The sequence below is a fragment of the Lutra lutra genome, chromosome 16 (genome assembly GCF_902655055.1).
Source record: "Lutra lutra chromosome 16, mLutLut1.2, whole genome shotgun sequence".
In the NCBI taxonomy this organism is placed as follows: Eukaryota; Metazoa; Chordata; class Mammalia; order Carnivora; family Mustelidae; genus Lutra; species Lutra lutra.
The window spans coordinates 32,912,044-32,935,043 of record NC_062293.1 but is presented as its reverse complement, the minus strand read 5'-3'; the positions used below and the strand labels follow the sequence as shown (position 1 = coordinate 32,935,043).

The window sequence follows — 23,000 nt, the reverse complement described above, 5'->3', positions numbered from 1 at the left end:
ACTGGTTGTGGTGATAAACACGAATCTTCGTACTCCACGCCGGATAATTGGGCTTAATCTCTTTGCAGGATTTAACTCTACCTGGTGGGCAGCAACTCTGCCGCAGTCCGGCGGTTCGGGGACGCCGCCACCGAGGGAACCCGACTTGCCGCGGCCGAGCCCCACGCTGTAGCACGCGGGCCCGGCTCTTCGCGGCGGCGTCCGGCGGGCGGGACGGCGCGGCGTCCAGGGGGCGGGTCGCCTCGCGCCGCGTCCCGCCGCGCGGCGGGAACTCGAGGCCCCATTGGCCGCGCTGGAAGGCGCGGCGGGGGCTCGTGAGCCAACGGTCTCAGGGTCCGCGGCGGCGGGGCGCAGGCTGGTGGGGGGCAGGGCTCAGCGAAGGCCGGGCGAAGGTGGGGGGGAGATCGAGAACGGGGTGGGAGAGCCAGGCGCGGCGGGGCGAGTCCCAGTGCCCGGGCGGGGGCGATGGAGGAGGCGCTGCTCTCCACCCCCATCAACCCCAACAACTTCCCCGCCAAGCTGTGGCGGTTGGTGAACAGTCCCCGGTACCGCTCGATCCGCTGGGACGGCCGCGGCGAGGGGCTGCTCATAGACCAGCCGCTCTTCGAGGCGGAGCTGCTCAGCCCGCCCGGGGCAGGGGCTGGGGCCGGGGGCGGTGGCGGCGGCGGGGGCAGCGGCGGGGGCGGCGTGGGGGGCACCGGGGCCGAGCCCGAGCTCTTCAAAACCACCAACTTCACCAGCTTCATCCGCCAACTCAACCTCTACGGCTTCCGCAAGGTGGTGCTGGGCGGGCCGGGCGCGGCCGGGCCCGGGCCGGGGCCAGGGGGCGGCGGGCCGGCGGGCGACGGGCCGCTCCACCACTTCCACAGCCCGCACTTCCGCCGCGACCAGCCGCAGCTGCTCGTGCACCTCAAGAGGCTCACCAGCGCCAACAAGGCCAAGCTGGCGGCCGGCCTGGAGGTGCCCTGCCGGCCACCCAACCGCTTCCAGAGGCTCCTCATCACGTCAGCCTCGGCCTCGGCCTCCGCCTCCACCTCCCCGCTGCAGCACCAGGAGCCGTCGCCGCCCACGGGGCCCCGGCCCGAGCCGCACGGTGAGTCCTCGCCCACGGCAGGGCACATGGGGCACCGGGGAGCAACCGCCACTGCCGGGGGCATTTCGCACATCCTCCCCAGTGAGGTGATCCGCTTGCTGCTGTGCTTCTCGAGAAATCATTCCCGTCATCTCCACCTCTCCACCGTTTCCAGCACCCCCTATCCCCCAGTACCTCCCCCTGGAAAGAGGCATTGAGCCCCTTCTGGTTAGTTGTCCGCTGGCTGCCAAAGGGACCTCTGCTGTAGGCTTCCTGCTGTTCCCGGCCCCTCCTGAACTTCAGACCTCCATGGCCATTGACCTTCTTAAGACCCTTACCTTACCTTGAATGTCTAGAGTAAGTCGCCCTTTGTCGAAGCACTAGGTCGGGAAGAAACACCGAGGGGTTTCCTTTGCTCTAATGGGAAGCAAAACAAGAGTTACTGTACAGGGTGAGAATGTGGAGGTCAAGGTAGGAAGGAACAGAGAGTCACGGCCAAGAACACTTAGAACGTTTATACAGACCGAGGGAAAGCGAACAAGGTACCTTGAGTGGAAGTGTGTCCTTGAAGGGACAGGCCATCTTCCACACCTTTAACACATCTAAGAAATCTTAGAACAGGTGTCCTGACAGTAGTCATACATTAGATTCCAAGGAATGTATAGAAAGGTCGACATTGTTTATATATCTTAAGAGCAAAAATATAGTAATATATTCAATTGTTTATGAGATATTGTTCCTGCATACAATGCATTGGGCAACCATTTCTTTCATTGTAACCAATTAGAGCTGATGTTTACTTAAGGTGTTATGGTTAGGCAAGCACAAGGCAAAAATGGTGTTCTTTACGGTCAAGTGTTAGTTAAAAAGAGTTTTACACCTTTCAGTACTGAAAAAACTTTGTATAACTGTGTATTTACTAAAAGCTTAAAAGTTCTCTGTGACAGAAAATTATTTTATCAGCTTGATTTCTGGTGCTCTTCCCCCTCTTCTGCAAAGGTGAGGGTGGCAATATTCCTTCTCTCTCTGTAAAGAGTCCATGATAGGAGACAGTACTCCAAGACAGCAACTGGATATAATAATGAGAATTCATTCTTTGCCTTCAGTAGAAACATTCTCACCATGTTCATTTTGATTTAACATAGTATGTAAGGATTATGTTTCAGATATGGAAAACTTTAAAAATATGCAAATTAAAGTAGCATTTTGGTCAGTTTAACCTAGGCCCAGGGTTAAGAATGAGGCAGTGTTTTGTTCATTTGGAATTTAGAAGATAAGGGATTAAAAGCTTGTGTGTCTGTGGAGTTTAGAAGATAAGGGATTAGGTTAGAGTTCTAGTAACAAGATAGAAAAATAGCAGTGGCATAGGAATGTTCTAAAGGAATTCTAAAGGATTATTAAGCTGCTTCCATATGATGGCCAGTGATTTGAGTGGGGAATTGAATGGGGAAAGGCAATGGAGATAATACCATGGCAGACATTTGGCAGAATCTCTGACATGGATATTTGTTTTTCAGGTTGTGTATCTGGTGGGCATAAGGAAAAAAGACTGGGAAGTGTGTTCTTAGGAGAAATAGGATAACCACTTCAGAGAAACATACATGCATACATAAAAAGAAGGTCTTGCTCACTTTTTTCACTTCTCTTTCTTTTTCCCTCATCTATGTTACACCCAGTTGTATTCTAAGGAGAGAGTCCCATTTTATTTTCTTTGATTTTTATTTATTTATTTTTAAAGATTTTTATTTACTTACTTGAGAGCATGAGAGCTGGAGAGAGCGTGTGCACGCACAAGGTAGGGGAAGGGCAAAGGAAGAGGGAGAAGCAGACTCCTCACTGAGCAGGGAGCCCAACTCCAGGCTCTCCATGATCAGGACCTGAGCTGAAGGCAGCCGCTTAACCAACTGAGCCAATCAGGTGCCCTGGATAGAGTCCTTTTTAATTAAAGAAATGTAGGGGCTGCCTATGGTCTGATTTTCTTCACTTATAGTTCATTTAGATGGCATTTTATTTTTTTTTTAATTTATTTATTTGACACACAGAGAAATCACAAGTAGGCAGAGAGGCAGGCAGAGAGAGAGGAGGAAGCAGGCTCTCCTCGGAGCAGAGATCCCGATGCGGCGGGACTCCATCCCAGGACCCTGAGATCATGACCCGAGCCGAAGGCAGAGGCCTAACCCACTGAGCCACCCAGGTGCCCCTATGTGGCATTTTAAAGATTATTTGTTGAATAACAAATTTAGTTCATACTTCTGCAGTATCAGTAATACATCAATCCATACATAACCAGATCATTGTAGTTTTCATGCATTTCCTTTTTTTTTTTTTTTTTTTAAATCATTCTGCCTGTTGGTATGTGCAGAAGGTGTGTCATTGGTGGATTGTCTATACCACATGCTTGGATCACCTGAATTGTGTTACAGGTGTGGGCAGGATGTAATTCTAAGTTCAAGAGTATTGGGCCAACTTTGCTTTAATTCTATGTTCTAAGCCCTTGGTCTTCTGTTTGTTTTTATATAATTTTTATTCTTCTTGAACCTTTCATTAGTTATATGCCTGACTATACTGTTGCTTCTTAGTTTCCACTTTGTTTACTGTGTCCTACTCCAGCTTATGGTTTGAATACCTCTGTCTTTTTTTTTTCCCCAATGGAATCCTTTGTTTTATTACCGACTTCTCTTATCTAGATCCATTGAACTAGCTGTCTTGTTCACGTTTCAGGAATGTACTGATAAGAAATGTGAAGATCACATGTTTTTCCTTTTTTTGGTTCACTTTTGTTATTTTACTCTTAAGTGGCAATTTATTTTATACTATATGTTAACAGTATTTGTTAAAACTTTCTAAACTAAGTAACAAGTGTGAACAATAGTAAATAATTAGTGCTGGCCTGGGAGTATCAAGCTGGCAGGAGGCAGGTTTTTTCCTGGGAATTAATTAGCTCAGATTCATTTACATATAGGGAAAAGGATCTGTAAGAGCAGAAATCCATCCTGCCTTGCATTTCCAGAATTCTGGATTTAAACTTTGCTAAATATATCTTGAAGATGTTCTGAAAACATATAGATGATATTCTGTGAAGTTGGTCAGAATAGAACCCTATGAGATAACCCTTAACAATAAATAAAAGGTGAACATGTTTTAGTTCTTTATTTAAAAAAAAAAAAAACAAACGTAAAGGAGCGCCCTTCTAATCCTATCAGCGTTCTCAGTTAGCAGCATCTAAAAATCTGTAAGTATTTCGTGATCACTTCGGTCATTGTGATAGAAGTAGAATTTATATTTTAATTTGAGAAATCAAAGTAGAGAATTCTTTGGTTAGCTGCTTAAGTTATTGACAATCTGCAGATTCACTAATAGCTTAACTCTAAAGAAGGTAGAAGAAGGGTTAGCTATTGCACACTGTAGAAATATGCAGTTTTAGCATGTGAAGCATCCCAGGAAGAATCAAGTGTGGGTAGTTTTGGACGTCAGAAACACCTATTGTAAAGAACAAAAAAATGTTTCTTTAGGTCTTAAATGATTGCACTGGTAGTTCAGAGTGTGTATACATATGGAATTGGTAGTCAAATACTATAAAAACTATTTTTTTGTACTTTAGAGGGAAAGGGGAAAAGCAGTTTTTAAGAGGTATATATCATTTGTATACTTTCAGTCTTCTGAACTAAGAATATTTTCCCTCATTAGACTTAGATCTCTTGATTTCCAGGGCTCTAGAATTTGTGTGTATATGTGTATGTATGTGTTTGTTTTTTGGCATTAGTGCTTTGTTCCTTTTTAAAAATTTATTATTTTTTGGCACCTGGGTGGCTCAGTGGGTTAAAGCCTCTGCCTTCGACTCAGGTCATGATCTCAGGGTCCTGGGATCGAGACCTGCATCGGGCTCTCTGCTTGTCAGGGAGCCTGCTTCCCTTCCTCTCTCTCTGCCTGCCTCTGCCTACTTGTGATCTCTGTCAAATAAATGAATAAAATCTTTTAAAAAATAAATAAAAATTGTGGGGCGCCTGGGTGGCTCAGTGGATTAAGCCGCTGCCTTCGGCTCAGGTCATGATCCCAGGTCCTGGGTTCAAGCCCCACATCGGGCTTTCTGCTCAGCAGGGAGCCTGCTTCCTCCTCTCTCTCTGCCTGCCTCTCTGCCTACTTGTGATTTCTCTCTGTCAAATAAATAAATAAAATCTTTAAAAATAAATAAATAAATAAAAATTGTATTTTTTTAAGAGTTTATTTTATGAAAATTGATATGAATCAGGCAGTGCCAAGCCAGAGTGGTTAGGAGTGCTTCTGATGCTTTATTCTTTTTTTTTTAATACTTTATTTATTTGTCAGAGAGAGAGAGAGTACAAGCAGTGAGAGCAGCAGGCAGATAGAGAAGCAGGCTTCCCGCTGAGCAAGGAGCCGGATGTGGGACTCAATCCCAGGATCCCTGGATCACGGCCCAAGCCGAAGGCAGGCGCTTAACCAACTGAGCCACCCAGGTGTCCCCCTTTGTTTTTTTGGAGAGAGAGACAGCAAGTGGAGTGGAGGTGCAGAGGGAGAGGAAGAATTTTTTTTAATATTTAAAATATTAATATTCACTTGAGACAGAGAGAGAGCATGAGCAGGGAAGAGAGGCAAAGCGAGAAGGAGAAGCCAACTTCTCACTGAGCCGGGAGCCTGGTGAAGGGCTTGAAGAGGGGCTCTATCCCAGGACCCAGAGATCATGACCTGAGCCAAAGGCAGGTGCTTAACCATCTGAGCCACCCTAGAGCCCCAAGAGAGAGAATCTTAAGCAGGCTCTACACCTACCACAGAGCCCCACCTGGGGCTTCGTCTCAGAACATCATGACCTGAGCCAAAAATCAAGGGTGAGATGCTTAACTGACTGAGCCGCCCAGGTGCCCCCTATTGCCTTATTCTTTATTAGAGGAAATTCTTTCTCTTTTTAATTTTTTTAAAGATTTTATTTATTTATTTGACAGAGATCACAAGTAGGCAGGGAGGCAGGTAGAGAGAGAGGAAGGGGAGCAGGCTCCCTGCCAAGCAGAGAGGCCGATGCGGGGCTGGATCCCAGGACCCTGAGATCATGACCTGAGCCGAAGGCAGAGGCTTTAACCCACTGAGCCACCCAGGCGCCCCTAAAGATAGATAGATAGATAGATAGATAGATAGATTTATTTATCTATCTATCTATCTATTTATTTATTTATTTATTTATTTATTTATTTGACAGAGAGAGAAAGAGAGTGAGAGCACAAGTAGGCAGAGAGGCAGGCAGAGGGGGGGATGAAGCAGGCGAGGCTCGATCCCAGGACTCTGAGACCATGAACTGAGCCAAAGGCAGAGGCTTAACCCACTGAGCCACCTAGGCATCCCAGAGGAAATTCTTTTTTTTTTTTTAAAGATTTTATTTATTTATTTGACAGAGATCACAAGTAGGCAGAGAGGCAGGCAGAGAGAGAGGGGGAACCAGTCTCCCCCCTGAGCAGAGAGCCCGATGCAGGACTTGATCCCAGGACTCTGGGATCGTGACCTGAGCCGAAGGCAGAGGCTTTAACCCACTGAGCCACCCAGGTGCCCCCCAGAGGAAATTCTTAATTTTTAAAAAAATTAATTTATTTATTTTTTATAAACATATAAGGTATTTTTATCCCCAGGGGTACAGGTCTGTGAATCGCCAGGTTTACACACTTCACAGCATAGAGGAAATTTTTTAAAGGAAATTAAACACCAAAGAAATAGAATGAAAGATGTATAACATATTGAATGGGTTTCCAGTTTAAATATTTGGAAAAGTAGGTTTTTGAGTGCCATCCTTTATCACGTAGTTTAACAGATAAGTAGCACATATATTAGACTTTCCCTCTGTTTTATTTTATTTTATTTTTTAAGATTTTATTTATTTATTTGACAGACAGAGATCACAAGTAGGCAGAGAGGCAAACAGAGAGAGAGAGAGAGGAGGAAGCAGTCTCCCCAGCTAGCAGAGAGCCAGATGTGGGGCTCCATCCCAGGACCCTGGGATCATGACCCGAGCTGAAGGCAGAGGCCTTAACCCACTGAGCCACCCAGGCACCCCTTTCCCTCTGTTTTAAATAGATTAGCTTAATAAAACAAATTGAAAGGAATTTGTGAACCACATAATTTAATACATGATGCCTTCCTGGGAATAAATTAGCCTACCTTTATGTTCAAGAATTACAGTCTGAAAAATAAGTTCAGCTTGCAACATGTATATTTTCTTTTTCCCCTTTATATGATATTGCCCTTTCTCTTCCTCATCTCCACTTTTTAATTCCTCTCTACCTTACCAGATAAGAGAAAGCAAATATCAGAATCTTTGGGCCTGAGTGTTGATTTTTAACAAACTGTCCAGGTGATTTCAGATGTAAACAATTGTTTGAGAGCTACTAATATCTAGGAAGGGACTCTACTAGAGATCCTCTGAAGAAAAAAAAGACCCTGGAAAATTTTTGATTAATTTAAGAAAGGAAGAAGAAAACTGAGTCAAAGTTTTCAAGCCTGACTTTTCTGCAAAGGTTATCATTAAAAAAAAAAAAAATTTGAAGGGGGAGTAAAGACCATTAACTTTCCTTTTGGTTTGTGTTATAGTTCTTACTTTATCTACACTTATTTCTTCTATATATACAGTTGAGTGTTTACTTATGTACCTATTATTAAGGTTTCTAAATGATTTGAAGGACTGAATGGAATTTCTAAAACTTGTAGGAAGTAGCTTACAGATTGGAAAAATCTGGGTCAATAAGTTGAGGCAATTGAGGTAAAAAAGGTAAGATGACTGAATTGTCTATAAAAAGCTTTAAACATTGAATTTGATTTAACATTTGATTTAATATTAGAGTTTGGCTACTTTGTCTCTTCTGACAGTAATATTGAGAACCAACCAGAAGTCTGATTATTATTTTTTTTTAGCATTATTTGTATTCTGGATTCTGAGCTTATTTCCATCAGAACTAAATTTCTGTTTTGTTAAAAATGGCTGAGAATTCAACATATTCATATTTTGTGACTTTTGGTTTACTCTATCCGGTGGTATAAAGTAAAATTAGTAAGTGTGTTCTTCCTTTTTTTATGCAGGACCAGTGGCTGTAGGACAATTCCACCGGTCATTCCGGCGAGATAGTTTGTCTCCTTACTCCTACGTATCGACTTCATCCCACAACCACAGTACTTTCCCTCTGAAAGGTTTAGATCGGACCCCGATTCCTCCTAGAACATGGCAGAACTCCCTTGGAATGCACCCAGGACAAGTGGAAACATCTCCCACTTTTTCAGATAAAGGGGTTCCATTTCCTGTACTGCAGAGGTTTCCAACTGAGGTTACCTATACCCTGCAGCCAAGTGCCACATCCGTACACGTTCAGCAAGGTCCTCAAACAATGGTCAGCTCCTCCCAAAAATACAGTAACTACACACCCTCAGCGCAGTACTCCCAAGCCTACTATCCAACAGGTATGAGAAATTCAAGTTCAGTGGCTTCTCTTAAAGTACTTTATGATGAAAGTTTATATATTTATGCATTTCTGCATGCTTAAAAATAGGAATAGGTGCATACCTAAGGAATGTCAAAGGTTTCTCATGAGGGCATATTTTTAAGCAATATATAAAATTTTATTGTGTTCTTAAGGATTGTGAAAATTCTGTGGGGTACATAAAAGTATATGTTTTTAGTGAAACTTTTGTATCTTTGAAATGTGTCCTAGTAATGAAATTAGGATATAGTACATTGAGACCTCATTTTAACTTTGCTGTTGGTGCAGTATTCTGTTTCTTTTCTTTAAAAAAATATTATATACATGTTATAGTTGACCCTTGAACAATGCAGGATTGGGGTACTGACCCCCATGCAGTTGAAAATCTCTGTATAACTTTTGACTGCCCCAAAACTCAACTACTAATTACCTATTGTTGACTAGAAGCCTTACCTAAGATAACATAAAGAGTTGATTAACACATTGTATGTTATATGTATTATATACTATATTCTTACAATAAACTAGAGAAAAGAAAATGTTATTAAGAAAATCCTAAGAAAAAATACATTTACAATACTGTACTGTATCAAAAAAATCCTCATATCATATAAGTGAACCCACGTAGTTCAAACTCACGTTGTTAAATGGTCAACTGTATGTACTGTATTTTTTAACGTTATAGGTGAGATTACCTCATAATGAAATCATTTTAGTATCTCAGTAATGAAGTTTAATAAAAGAACATACTCTCTAGCTCTTAAAACAAAATTATATTCTTTTAGTAAAAACGTGATCGTGTGATTTGACAATGCAGTCCCTGCAGTGTTAATCCCAGCCAACTGAGAAGTGCAGAGTAGCAGAGAAGAGAACCTGACAATGACAGATGACTTAGAGCTCAGCCAAGGGCGTTGAAGAAATACTGTAGATCTCAAGCCACTAATCAGGAATCCTTATGATAGTGACCATGTGTTTAGCTTCTTGTGGGGAGGGGAGTATCTTCTGGGAGGGTTACAGTTTTGCAAGATAATAGCCTTTCCTTTCCATTCAAATGTATCTTCAATTTTGTAGGAGCACCATGTAGTCATGCTGTGTTTCATCATGCAGAGTACTTTAATACTGAGTGACGAAATGGGGCAATGGAAATAAGACAAGGGTCAATCAAGGCTTTCAGAAAAGACCAGAGAGAGAAGGCATTCTTTTGTTAAGACTCTAGGAATATTAATTTTCTCAAATATGTAGCTCTGGAAGCTATCCCTAGAGGCATTTTGTTACATTTCTCCCAGACAGGAGGAAGTCAAAAGCTAAAATAAGTGGAAGGATGTAAATTTGATAAGGGAATAAAATAATTTGTTGACCTTTACAAGTTATAAATCTGGTAACGTCTGTTTGTAACAGGTCTCACTATTTTCTAGCTGTAACATCCAACTGTATTCTTTTATTATTGGCTCATTGCATTCTACTTAAATATGGCAGTAAAAGGAATTGTTTTATTTTCTCAAAATATTTAATATTTTAATATTAAAATAATAAAACAAGAATTTAAATTAGATTGGGTTTCATGTATTTTTAGAGCTGCTACTGTTTGGGTGGATGGAATTGAGAAGGAAAAGACAAAGGAAGTATATGGATTAAGGATGCCTTAGTACTTTTATTAATTTTGCCTGTTAGAAATCTGAATTTTTTTTACTTCTTATGCAGGAAAAGGTTGAAGTCTAGTATTTTTCCAGATTTTCAGCTACTTCTTTGAAAAACAAAAATATCTGTGTGATCTTGAAAAATAGATGATGAGTGAATTCATGTTAGAAGTTTTAGATCTTATGTATACTAACAAATAGGGTCAGATTTTTATTGGTGAATAGTTTAATTCAACATTTCAATAAACAGATTAGACATTACTATCTAAATTATAATTTCAGCTGCATTCCGGGTATGCCTGGACTGTATATACATACACAGAGTCTGTGTCTTCCTTACACTCGCTTTACATTCTACAGCCCATCAGTTGGATAATATCCCACCTCCCTTCCTTATACCAGTGTTTCTCTCTCCTTTCCTATACTCCCTCCAAACCACCCCCCCCAAACTGCTAAAGACTCAGAAGCTTCTGGGGAGTTTAAATTTGGAAGGATTGCAGCAAGAAGAAATGTAGAAATGTGCTTAACCTTCCAATTTGTAATTTTGGAGGCATTTTCCTATGGATGTATTAGATAGGGTGGTTAGGTTCTGTATTACTATCAGTTGTACACTTATGGTACAGATGGTTATAATCTGGTATAGGAGCCAAATTAGCCTATGTGATGTTGTTTCTATGGGAAAATGTATTTCAAGTTCCAGATAATCCTCAGAAACCCTTGGTTCCAAATTTTATGGGAACCACTTATGTATTATGTACCAGAAGACAGTACAAATAGTTGATATTATTCATTCATTATAGAAATACTACTTGTTAAATTATTATTATTTAGGATATGTTAATTAAAAATATTTTCTGTTAGCTTGGATGTAAAATTATAAATTAAAAATTGTCTCCAAGAGTTCAAGGTAAGGACTAGGAAAGAGACATTAAAAGAACAAGTAAGTGCTGCTGATGTTTTGATAGCTTACAGGGCATGTGAAAGAGAATCTTATGTTATCTGAATTTTTGTTTTATTTTCTTTAATAGGGCTAATTGAAATGACTATAATGTTTCCGAGGCCATAAGAATAAGAAATGTCATGATCTCATGACGACATCTAATACATAGAGTAGGTCTATGATATAGTATAATAAGCAAAACTGCTTTGAACATTCTGAAGTACTACATAAATAAAAAGTTGTATTGTTAAATACAAAAGACTTGTTATGGAAAAGAAAGTGCTGTAAAAATACCGTAGAAGTATTTGATTCCTCCAGATCTTAGGTGAAGGAAGCAAAAAGTAGTGAGCAATTTAACCAGTATTTAGTGAGTACCTGTTTATGAAAAGCATTACAAATGACTTTTCCAAAGTTAAATAGAATATCATTCTCAGAGGCAGGGTAATAATCACTCCCAAATCCAGCTCTTAAAATAATAATGAAGTAACTAATTTTGGAATCATGGTCATACTTAAATCCTTTTGAAGAATTTGAGGGTTGGATCAAATTTTAGTAAGCAGCAGCAACTGACTTCATTTAAAAATTATATTGATGGGCACCTGGGTGGCTCAGTTGGTTAAGCCACTGCCTTTGGTCATGATCCTGGAGAACTTGGATCAAGGCCCATATTGGGCTTCCCCTGCTCTGCAGGGAGCATGCTTCTCCCTCTCCCTCTGCCTCTTCCCCTGCTTGTGCTCTCTCTCTCTGTCAAATAAATAAATAACATCTTTTTAAAAATTATATTGATAATAAATTTTGATCTGGTCTCCAAAGAGTATAACCAGTAAATTTTGATGTTGTAATATTTTATAAATCAGTTTCTCTATAAAAGCCAAAGATTGAGACTGGAAAATTGCTGGCAGACTGACTCATAAAATGACTCATCTGAATCTGTGCTTACATTCGTCATTCCTCTCTTGAAGCGCCTGTTTTCTTTGCCTAGCTCACTACGTTTTTTTCCATTCTTATCACTCCTTCAAAGACAAAATATTGTAGATCCAGTATTGACTGACTCTTTTTAGTCTTGCTTTATCTTGGGTTCATTTTTTCCCCTCTGGTGTTATTTATATAGTAATCACTGTGACCAAGCATTGTTCTGAATATTTTCCAATATCAATTCATTTAATCCTCACAACAACCTTATAAGATTAGAAATGTAATTATCCTCATTTTATAGGTTAGGAAACGGAAACACAGCTACTCAGAGGCAAGCCTGGGGAATAAAGCCAGGCAAGCTGACTCAGGAGTCCATTCTTTTGGCCATTGTGCTCTGCTACCTGTCTGCCTCTCATATAGAGAACTCTTCATTTTATCCTTTATGAGACTCTTTCCTGGTATGTCTCCTCCCCAGAATCAGTCACTCCCAGATAGGACAGACAATAGGAAATGATGGGGATGCTACTGGTGGCAGTGGGACTAACCTGGATTATTGGCTCGTCCTCCCTAAGCAGTGAGAACATACACCCAACTGCTAGAGTGGGACGTCTGGTTTGATGCCTCTGAGGAGTGGGGCTGCCTCTAATTCATTTCTGTATACCCCTGTACCTAGTGTAGTCCTCGGCTATAGTGGTTCCCTAGTAAATAGTGTATTGAATGGAATGAAATAACTCTAGTCTCCACTTTGTAATTAATCATTCAACCTGATCTTCACTGGATTATTTCATGACACTCGCCTCAATTTCCCTTCCTGTAAGTGGTAATAGTACTTCAGGTCAGAGATTAAATGAATTTAATGTATGTGAATAGACGTTATAAAATTTAAAACACTATTTACATAGAAAGGATAAAACAGTTTAAAAGCTGTCTTTCAAATGAACCTACATATTAACATCCTAGAATCTAAATACAGTAGTTTGTAAGAATATACAACTTCTGCAAGGTACATATGATGCTTTTATTTTTTATTGAAAAAATACATATTGTATCATTATTTAAAAATTTTTTTTAAAGATTTTAAAAATTTATTTATTTGACAGACAGAGATCACAAGTAGGCAGAGAGGAAGGCAGAGAGAGAGAGGAGGAAGCAGGCTCCCTGCTTGAGCAGAGAGCCCGATGCGGGACTCGATCCCAGGACTCTGAGATCATGACCTGAGCTAAAGGCATAGGCCTAACCCACTGAGCCACCCAGGCGCCCCTATTTAAAATTTTTTTGACTTGACTCTTGGGCAAAAAGAATTGCTTATTGTTGTGAGTTTGTTGTTGTTGTTGTTGTTGTTATTGTTGTTTAAGTAGGCTCCACACCCAGTGTGGAGCCCCCTGTATGACTTGAACTCACGACCCCGAGATCAAGGGCCTAGCTGAGATCAAGAGTTGGATGCTTAACTGACTGAGCCATCCAGGCACCCCCTATTATTGTTTGAAAGTACATTTAAATTCTAAAGATTTTATCTTCAGGCTTTTAATTCTATATAGTGTACATAAACAGATACAGCACCTGGAGTTATAAGAGCTTCCCAGTGCTGTCGTTCTTGAGCTCAGGTAGCCTCTATCCTCTATCATCAGTGTCTTTGAAAAGGCCTGATTTTGTTCTTATGAAAAGAGGGGCAGGAAATTCTCTTTAGCTGCCAGAAGAAACTAGGCAAAAGCACAATTGTAATCACCTTTCTTTTTATTTATTTATTTAAAAATTTGTTTATTTATTTATTTGACAGACAGAAATCACAAGTAGGCAGAGAGGCAGGCAGAGAGAAAGGAGGAAGCAGGCTCCCTGCTGAGCAGAGAGCCGGATGTGGGGCTTGATCCTAGGACCCTGAGATCAGGACCCAAGCCAAAGGCAGAGGCTCTAACCCACTGAGCCACCCAGGCGCCCCTGCCTTTCTTTTTATTGAAGTAAAATATAAATAACATAGTTTACCATTTTAACCATTTTTAAGTTTACAGTTCTGTGGCATTAAATACATTCACATTGTTGTATATCCTAGTATTACCACCTTCCATCTCCAGAACTACTTCGTCTTCCCCGAGACTCATATAAAAGGAATCATACAACATTTGCCCTTTTGTGATTGGCTTACTTCATTAAGCATACTGTTTTCAAGGTTCATTGATACTCTAGCATCTGTCAAAATTTCCTTATTTTTTAATACTGAATAATTTTCCATTGTATGTATGTATGCATTCATCTGTTGGTAGACACTGGGTTGCTTCCATCTTTTGACTATTATGAACAAAGCTGCTGTGTACACAGATGCACAAATATGTATCTGAGTGCCTGCTTTCACTTTTTTGGGGATATGCCCAGAAGACCTTTACCTTACTATAAGTAAGGAAATATTGGGTTTCTAGATGTGTAGTAGCTTATCTTGAAACTAAATTTACAATTGAGATGTTTTTCCTGTTGAGCATTTATACTGGCATTTTCTCACTGTTGATACTGTACTTATTCTGAAGTAGACTCAAGTCTAAAACATTTTAATTGTGTATTTGAATTACCTCCATAGGATAAAAAAATATGAACTTGTTTTCCTAACCCATAGTGGGAGTGAAAATTTTTACCTAGATAATTTTTAGTACTCCTGGATTTTTTAATGACCAGAATTGTTTTTTAAAATGTCATTAACCAAAAAGGTTTTAAAAATATTTTTTAAAATGTCATTAACTATTATATTTACATCTGAAATAGAATTCAATTATTTCCAGTTTTTCATTCTCTGCAATTAAATGCCTTGAGTGAATACTGCCTTCAGGAAGACAGTGGAAGATCTTTATGCAGCTGAATGTGCCTTAGGATATAGTGATAAACACAGTTTTATAAATGTCAGTACCTTCACAATATTTTCATAATACAGAGTTAGTTTGTCATATATTAACCACACAGTTGCGTTTCTATAGCTAGGTTTTTCCTATCCGGTAAACTTACTAGTATCTTACTTTGTTCTATTTTGTTAACTGTACATTCAGGGTAGGACTGCACTGGTAAGGAAATAGCCACTGGGAATCTTTTTGGATTATCTATTCACGTCCCCCTTTGCAGGTAGCTTTCCACTTTCCATTTGTTACTGGACACTTAAAAGGACTTTCACTGTTTTGCTGTTTCCTTAGATACCAAATCAACTATTAGCTATATATTTATATACTCTCTGTTGTATATTTTACTTTACTTACCCAAGAAATTTATTTTATTTTAAAGATTTTATTTATCTGAGAGAGAGAAAAAGAAAGCACAAGTGGGGCGGGGGAGCAGAGGTAGAGGGAGAAGCAGACTCACCACTGAGTGGGGAGCCCGATGCAGGGCTCCATCCCAGGACCCTGAGATCATGACCTGAGCCAAAGGCAGACACTTAACCAACTGAGCCACCCAGGCGCCCCAATCCAAGAAATTTATTTTAAAGTACACTTTAACAGCTATTTAAAATATGTAAGCGATGGAATCAGAACAATATCAGAAAAATAAACCTAATACCGTTCGTTGATTTATTCGTAATGAAATACTATTTCATGGTACCCTGTTGAGTGAAAACCTGCAGCTCCTGACTGAGTCTCTTCTTGCCACTAGGGGGCTAGGTTTTCCTTAGCTGTTAAAACTAGAAAAATGTCCCAGTTTTTTTCCAAGTTTTGGCCAATCCAGCAGACCCCTCCTTGGTGTCTTAATTTTTGGATTTAAGTTCTTTCCCAGGATATGTATGCTTTCAAATATTCGGGGAAATCAAATTTAAATCATTGGAATTGTGTATTTGAATAATCCCAAAGTTTAAATCTAAGAATGTTCTTACCTAACCTATATTGGAAGTGATAAGAGCATGAATTTTATGTGGCCATTTTAGTAAAGTCTGGCTTTTTTAATCACTGGAATTGTTAAAATATTGTAATTCAGAAAACATTAGCCCTTACATGTGTATCTAAACTAGAATTTTGTCCATGATTTCAAGTTTTTCCTTCCATGTGCAAAATTTAATGGCTTAAATTACACATGATACTAGAAAATGTTTATTTCTGGTATACCTTCATGAACTTCTGACATTTTAAAAATCAGTAGTCAATAATAGAGAAATAGGGAAACATTGCAATGAATTTTTATAATTCTTAGGTTAATTTACTTTCCAAGATCATAGAATAAGATTGTTCAGTAATTTTATTAGTATGCTAAAATATACAAAATATGAAAAATGTGGACATAGAAAGTTGCTACCTTATCATAAAGACAACTTAAAAATATATTCATCAAGTGGAGTTCTAGTAAAATTATAATGTTACATTTTAGGAAGAAGGAAAGATTAGCGAAGTATTGTACATTAAAGAGCATGTGCTCTGAAGTTTGCTGGCTCTGTCACTATTAGCTTTGTGACTTTCAGGAAATTATTTAACATCTCTGAGCTTTAGTTTCCTTAATTTTGTAAAGTAATGTTAGTACCTCATTCAATTGTTGTTTGGATTAAATGAAGCAATATATGTAAAGCACCTAGTACTGTGCCTGGAACACGGTAGGTGCTCAATAAATGTCATCCTCTGTTTAATCCAAAGGTGTGATGTGTTATAACTGATTCTCATTCGTTCTGGAGAGTCTCTCTCTGGAAAAGAGGAGACTCAGCCTATTGTTAAGACTGCATCTGTAAGTATAACTATACCAGTACAAAGAGTTAATCTTTTTATGGTATCCTAACTATAAAGAGAAAGCTTGGAAGATACACTTCTTTGGTTAAAATAATAGGAGCATTAGCTATTTATTTTTTGATTGCCTACTGTATGCCAGTACTATTCCAAGTGCTTTATGCATATTAACTCGTTCATTCCTCACAACAAACATAGTAAGGTACGTACTGTTATTTTCTCTATTTTATTAAGATGCAGAAACTGAGGCCAAAAGAGATTAACCTTGCTCAAGTTTATACAGCTATTAAAATTTTGGAGCTGGGCTCCAGAGCCAATCAGTCTGGCTCTTGGATTTAAATTCTTAACTATTTTTTTAAATGGTTAAAACATTTTTGTCTGGATTTTACTAGATGCGGTGTATAATGGTAGGCATGTTTGGAGAGTATTTCACTTATTTTATCCTTAAAACACACCCTCCTCCTAATTATTATTACTATTAAAATGATTGAAACAATTATTTTGTATTCCAAATATGTTCTGATATTTTCAATAAAGTGAAATTGCTTTCAATAAGAATAAATGTTTGGTTAGAAAAGTAATGTTTAGGTGCTAAAGATATCATTTGGAAAAGTGGACATGACCCTTTAAAATGATTTTTTTAAATTAGTCTATTACCATGTTGTTTTTAACAAATAATAGCACCTAATCAGACTAAACATAATTTTATTGCATCCACAAAGGAAAACTTGGAATTTTTCTTTCCAAGTGGAAAGAGGGGAGTGCCTTACATGCTGCCAGAGGTAAATTGTGGTTGATGACTCTTCTCTGTTTGAATTTGTCCCAGCTGTGCTACAGTGCTGCTCTCCTTCTGCCCATATGGACGCTCTAAGTAGTTGTGTCACTCCCACTGCCTCTTCCTATCCACACTGCAACTACTTCCAGGTAAGAGTCTTGGAACAGTGCACATACTCTATTTCACGTGGAATATTATTGACCTTGCACAGTTTTAAAGTGTAATTTTATCTTAATAGTAAGTAAGCTGTGGATTATGGCTTCAGTTTTCTCAGTTCTAAAAAAAAAAAAAAAAAGGTGGGGGTTGATAAAAATGATGTCTGAGGATTCTTCCAGGCCTGTGCTGTCCAAAAGAGTAGGCAGTAGCTACATGGCTATTTAAATTAATTTAAATGAAATAAAATATAAAATTCATTTCTGGTGCTCAGAGTCTTATATGGTTACTGACTACCAAATTGTACAGCCCAGAGAGCATTTTCATCATTGCTGAAAGAGTATCCTGTTCTAGGCTCTTCTGTGGTAAAATGAATACCAGATAACCTTTAAAAGTACGTAAGCCACCAAATGACAGTTTCTTCCAAGATGATACAAAGAGTTACTTTTTTTTAATGAGAAAGGAAAATGAAATTAAAAATGAGAAATTTAAGTGGTGATCCTTTTTTGCGCCCATATTGTGAACACTATACTTCAGTTATTTTCACATTATTTATTGGGAAGCAATTTAGTTTTATTTAAATGTTTTAGATTGCTATTTCTATGATAAGATTAAATTTTTTTTAAGATTTTATTTATTTATTTGACAGACAGAGATAACAAATAGGCAGAGAGTTAGGCAGAAAGGAGGGGGGAAGCAGGCTCCCCACTGAGGAGAGAGCCTGATGTGGGGCTCGATCCCAGGACCCTGAGATCATGACCTGAGCCGAAGGCAGAGGCTTAACCCACTGAGCCACCCAGGCGCCCCTAGAATAAGATTAAATTTCACTCTTTGTAGTTTTATGCTATAATTGCTTAAAGATTGGAATTTTGTGTTTGCCTTTGATGTCATGTAGTTGAGATAGCTTCTGTTTTTTTTTTTTAAGATTTTATTTATTTATCTGACAGAAATCACAATTAGGCAGAGGCAGGCAGAGAGAGGAAGGGAGGCAGGCTCCCTGCTGAGCAGAAGCAGGGCTGGATCCCAGGACCCTGGGATGATTACCTGAGCCACCCAGGCACCCCAGAGATAGCTTCTGTTTTTAAGAGAATAGCTTACTAGTGGCATTCCTCTAGTAATTTTGAAAAAATTACATGGAAAGCCAAATTATAATCAGATTGTTGTTTGAAGAATATAGAACCGGATCAAAGGGACTTAGTTGGACACTTTTAATGGCAGGTACCATCAGTGGACTATCAAGCATGATAATCCAGTCTGTTCATCTTCGCTAGAGGGACATATCTGTCCCACAAATTAGATCCAGGCACTCTCTCCCTTGGATCATACTGGAGATACTCTGATGGTGTTTATGTCTTGTTTATGTTTATGTTTTAAATAAATTATTTAACATATCCTTAGAAATATCCTTACTATAGAAAGAACAATACTTGTTATAGGAAAATAAAGATAGGTAGACATAACATTTTTAAAATGAAAAAAACATTTTTAGATGTGATTCTGGAAATAAATGCAATTGGTTTTGTTGGATCATAGATATTGGTGAGAGTGTGCATGAATGATCATTATAGTGTAATGGTTAAGAACAAGAGCTGTGAAGTCAGGCATCCTGTTTGAAACCTGGATTTGTCAGTTATTTCATTGTGACTTTAGGTAAATACAGTTTCTCTGAACTTCAGTTTCATCATTTGGAAATGGAGATGATCACATTTCATAGGCCTCTTGCGAGGATTAAATGGAATAATGTATATAAAGTACTTTGCATGTGCTTGGCACATAGTAAGAACTCAATAAATGGTGCTATTTGCTAGAGAATGTGGCTTGATGCTTAAACCATTTAAATTTACATTATTTGGCATTAATGTCCTTCAAATAACTGACTCAGTCTTTGTTGTGTATTTGGCAACACCAATCTATCACATGTTTTATTTAATTATTACTCTTCAGTATTTTATATTCATAGAGTGAGATTATTTATCCCCAAATATGTAATTGAATGCCTACTTTGTGCAAAGTACTAATGTATAAGAGAATACATCTTAAAGATATACAGAATATATCTAAAAGTGACAGCTTTTTAATCTATGTTTTATTATTAAAAATAAATAATCTCAGGAACCAAAGGACATTCGATATTCCATCCATTTTTTCCCAGATCATTTGGAACAGAATATCAGTACCTCCCCCTGAATCTATAGAAGCATTGGTGGACTTGTGAGCATCCTGTGTTTGAAATTTCCTTACTACATTCCTAAAGTAGCATATGATAGATATAAGTGATGTTTTTGTCTGTCAACTCTTATGAAAGAATTGGTTGTATAGGCATTTTATCAGCGGATATGTATTTGGGTACTGTAGCTTTTTGATTTTGTATATTTTAACCCTGAGAATTATTGGTCCTTTCCAGTATTTAGCATAGTGGTTGATGTATATTAGTGGCTAAGTAAATGTTAACAATAGAATTAAAGCTGCCATTGCTGAAAAGTTGATTGGTGTTCAGGTTTTCTTAGTGAGCTTTAGTTAAAAGTTATTTAACATTTATCAGCCTAAACATTGTTGCTTTCCTCCTTAATCTCATATTCAATTTTCTATCCAAACAGTCCTATTTTCTCTTTTCCCAGAATCCTCCAATGCAATCCTCCTATCCAGTTGAATTTCTGCCTTCTAATTGGCCTTGCAGTGCTACTGATGAAAATAAAAAGACAGAAGTAAACCTAGAGGCTGTTTTTCAGATAGTAGATGAGTTGCATTCCTCTCCTAAATTGGAGATGGTGAAGGTGGAGCCTGTTGAGAATCAGTGCCCAACATCTCAGTCTAACAGAGGCCAACATATCCTAGCTAATTCAAACAACAGCAATCCATCTTCCACAAGTCAGGCTAGCCAGCTGGAGCCACTTACTCCTGTAGGCTCAGATATTACATCTTTTGTGGTCGGAACAGAACAAGCAATTACCTGCTCTCTACCACAGTCACCTGAGTACATCTATACCATCCACACAGCCCAGCCTGTTGAAAATACGACAATGCAGGAATCTGCAGCCATCCAACAAGCTCATGTCAAACTGAAGGAGCAGCTAAGTCATAATCCATCCCCATCTTCAGTAGTGTTTGTGCAGGAAGGGCTACCATTCAGCACACACCAGGTAAGGCAAAGAAAAAAGTCCCTAAAAAGCTCAAAGTACCTAGTGCTTCTTGCTAAAGACTGTTCTGGTGAAGAGTTTGTTCACATTTTATTTGGGTTTATTACCAGTTCATTATGCTTTTTTTAAAAAAAAGATTTTATTTATTTATTTATTTGACACAGAGAGCGAGAGATCACAAGTAGGCAGAGAGGCAGGCAGAGAGAGAGGTGGAGGCAGTCTCCCTGCAGAGCAGAGAGACCGATGCGGGGCTCGATCCCAGGACCCTGGGATCATGACCTGAGCTGAAGGCAGAGGCTTAACTCACTGAGCCACCCAGGCGCCCCTGTTATCTACATTCTTAAAGCAGAATTCTGACTCTAGTTTGAGAGACATATTCTGAAGGTAGAAGCTAATTCCTTTATTGCTGCTGGTTTATGACCAGAAAAATGAATAAAATTTGATTCTAAGTAAAAGTACATCTAAATTAAAATCACTTTTTGTGAATTAACTTATATTTTCCTACTTTTATTTTTTTCTTGATCTTAGCCGTGTATATACATATGTATATATACATATACACATATGTAAATGTGTGTATATATGTATATATACACACACATATATATTTTTTTAATTTTGGGGTTTTTTTCTTTACTGGGACTGAAAATATCATCACTTTTAGATTCCCAAGATAACTTTTTGATAGTTGTGGTTTTTGTTGTTGTCGTTGTTGTTGGATAGCAAAGCAAAGTCTATTGAGTGATAGCAAAGTGATAGTTCAAAGCTCCCAAGGATGGAGGGGGACCTGAAGGGGTTGCCCAACAGTTGTGGGTTTTTTTAATGCATTCTTTTTTAGCTCTAATTTTAGATCTATCTGTCTTAAGGTATCTATCAACTCATTGTCCTTTTTTGAGCCCAACTGTTGAGACCCAGTATATCATGTGTTAAAATAGTACTATAAATTCTGTAGACCAAAGATAGGCCCATTGTGTTTCAAATATGATTGTGGAAAGAAAAGAAAATTTCTCTTTGTTCCTTCATAGTCACATCCAAAGTACTAGATTTCATTCCTTAAAATTGCATTCACATAATTACTTTCAAGATCTTTAAAAAATGTTTGAACATCAGAGCCTTTAAAAGCTGTTTTTAACTTTTAGCTTTATTTCATTATATAGTTTTATTTAAAATGAATGCAAAGAAATAAGAGTATTTCAGAAGTTGATCACCTTAGGAAAGGAATTTGCATTCCAGAGAAAATTTAGGAACTCCAAACTTATATTTCATAAACAGAACAGATCTAGATTTTTTTAGGGGCAGGAGCTCATACAATTTTGAGGGTCTCTTTAAGACAAAGAATACAAAATTAGTAGAATAAAGTGTCCTCAGCTCCACTGACATCATCCAACAGGATTTTGCCAGTGACCATTTTAATATTACCAATGGGAGTGGAGAAAGATAGTGGTCTTAACCAATTGTAAATTTGTATGTGTGTGTGAATTTTACCAAAACAACAACAACAAGCTTCATGGTTAATCTTCTGACCCTAAGTAAATGTTTTAGCTCCATATACATTTCAATGCTTTGTGCATGGGAAAATATATATCCTACTACTGAATATTCAGATGAGTTCCAAAAAAATCAAAGGTGGTATCACTCATAAGAATGAAAAGCCTTTTACAGATATGTTTGTTGGATCGTGTTTCAATATTAGAACTCCTCTGATAAAATATCTTAACTTTTAGGAGATATTTGGGATAAATTCAGAATAATGAGTGGGTTTCATATTTTAGGTGGATGCCAGTATAAAATGCCAGACCAATCCACCTGAGAATGTCTTGCCTTCAGAACAGATGGGATTCCTTATTTCAGAAATGGGGCCTGCTAGCAAGCCAAGTAAAGATACAGGTTTATCTACTCCAGCCAGATACAGAGAGCGAAGAAGCAACTCACAGCAAGGAAAGTCCCCTGGTAAGGATTATTGTGCTCTAGAATACTAGAATTAGAACCATGGTATGGAATTAATATGTGGATGACAGTTTTTTTCTGAGTCTTCATTTTTATTCATAATTATATTATACTTACCACATTGCTTTTTTATGTAACTGTAATTCTAACCTATGTGTTTCCTTAATCGTCCTTGAAAAGTGTGTGAAAGTTATTTTCCTAGTATTGCATGTATGTATTTTCCTACTATTGCAAATTTGAGCTTTCCGAGAGCTAGAACATATTAAGTAAAAGCAAAGGAAA

The 23,000-nt window shown here is 38.6% G+C and overlaps 1 protein-coding gene across 2 annotated transcripts in view; it reads left to right on the top strand.

The window, feature by feature from the left end:
* The first annotated feature begins 381 nt into the window (after positions 1–381).
* Positions 382–23,000, top strand: part of HSF5 (heat shock transcription factor 5) — a 46,141-nt gene continuing 23,522 nt past the window's right edge. Inside the window, exons 1-5 of one of the 2 annotated variants that reach the window (XM_047705881.1) lie at positions 382–1,093; positions 8,147–8,521; positions 17,533–17,630; positions 20,253–20,774; positions 22,544–22,721. In XM_047705881.1, coding sequence (XP_047561837.1) covers positions 466–1,093; positions 8,147–8,521; positions 17,533–17,630; positions 20,253–20,774; positions 22,544–22,721 — 1,801 coding nt within the window. In that variant the 5' untranslated portion in view covers positions 382–465. Of the gene's footprint in view, positions 1,094–8,146; positions 8,522–17,532; positions 17,631–20,231; positions 20,775–22,543; positions 22,722–23,000 lie in introns of both variants that reach the window. The other variant, XM_047705880.1, reaches the window with a different exon arrangement.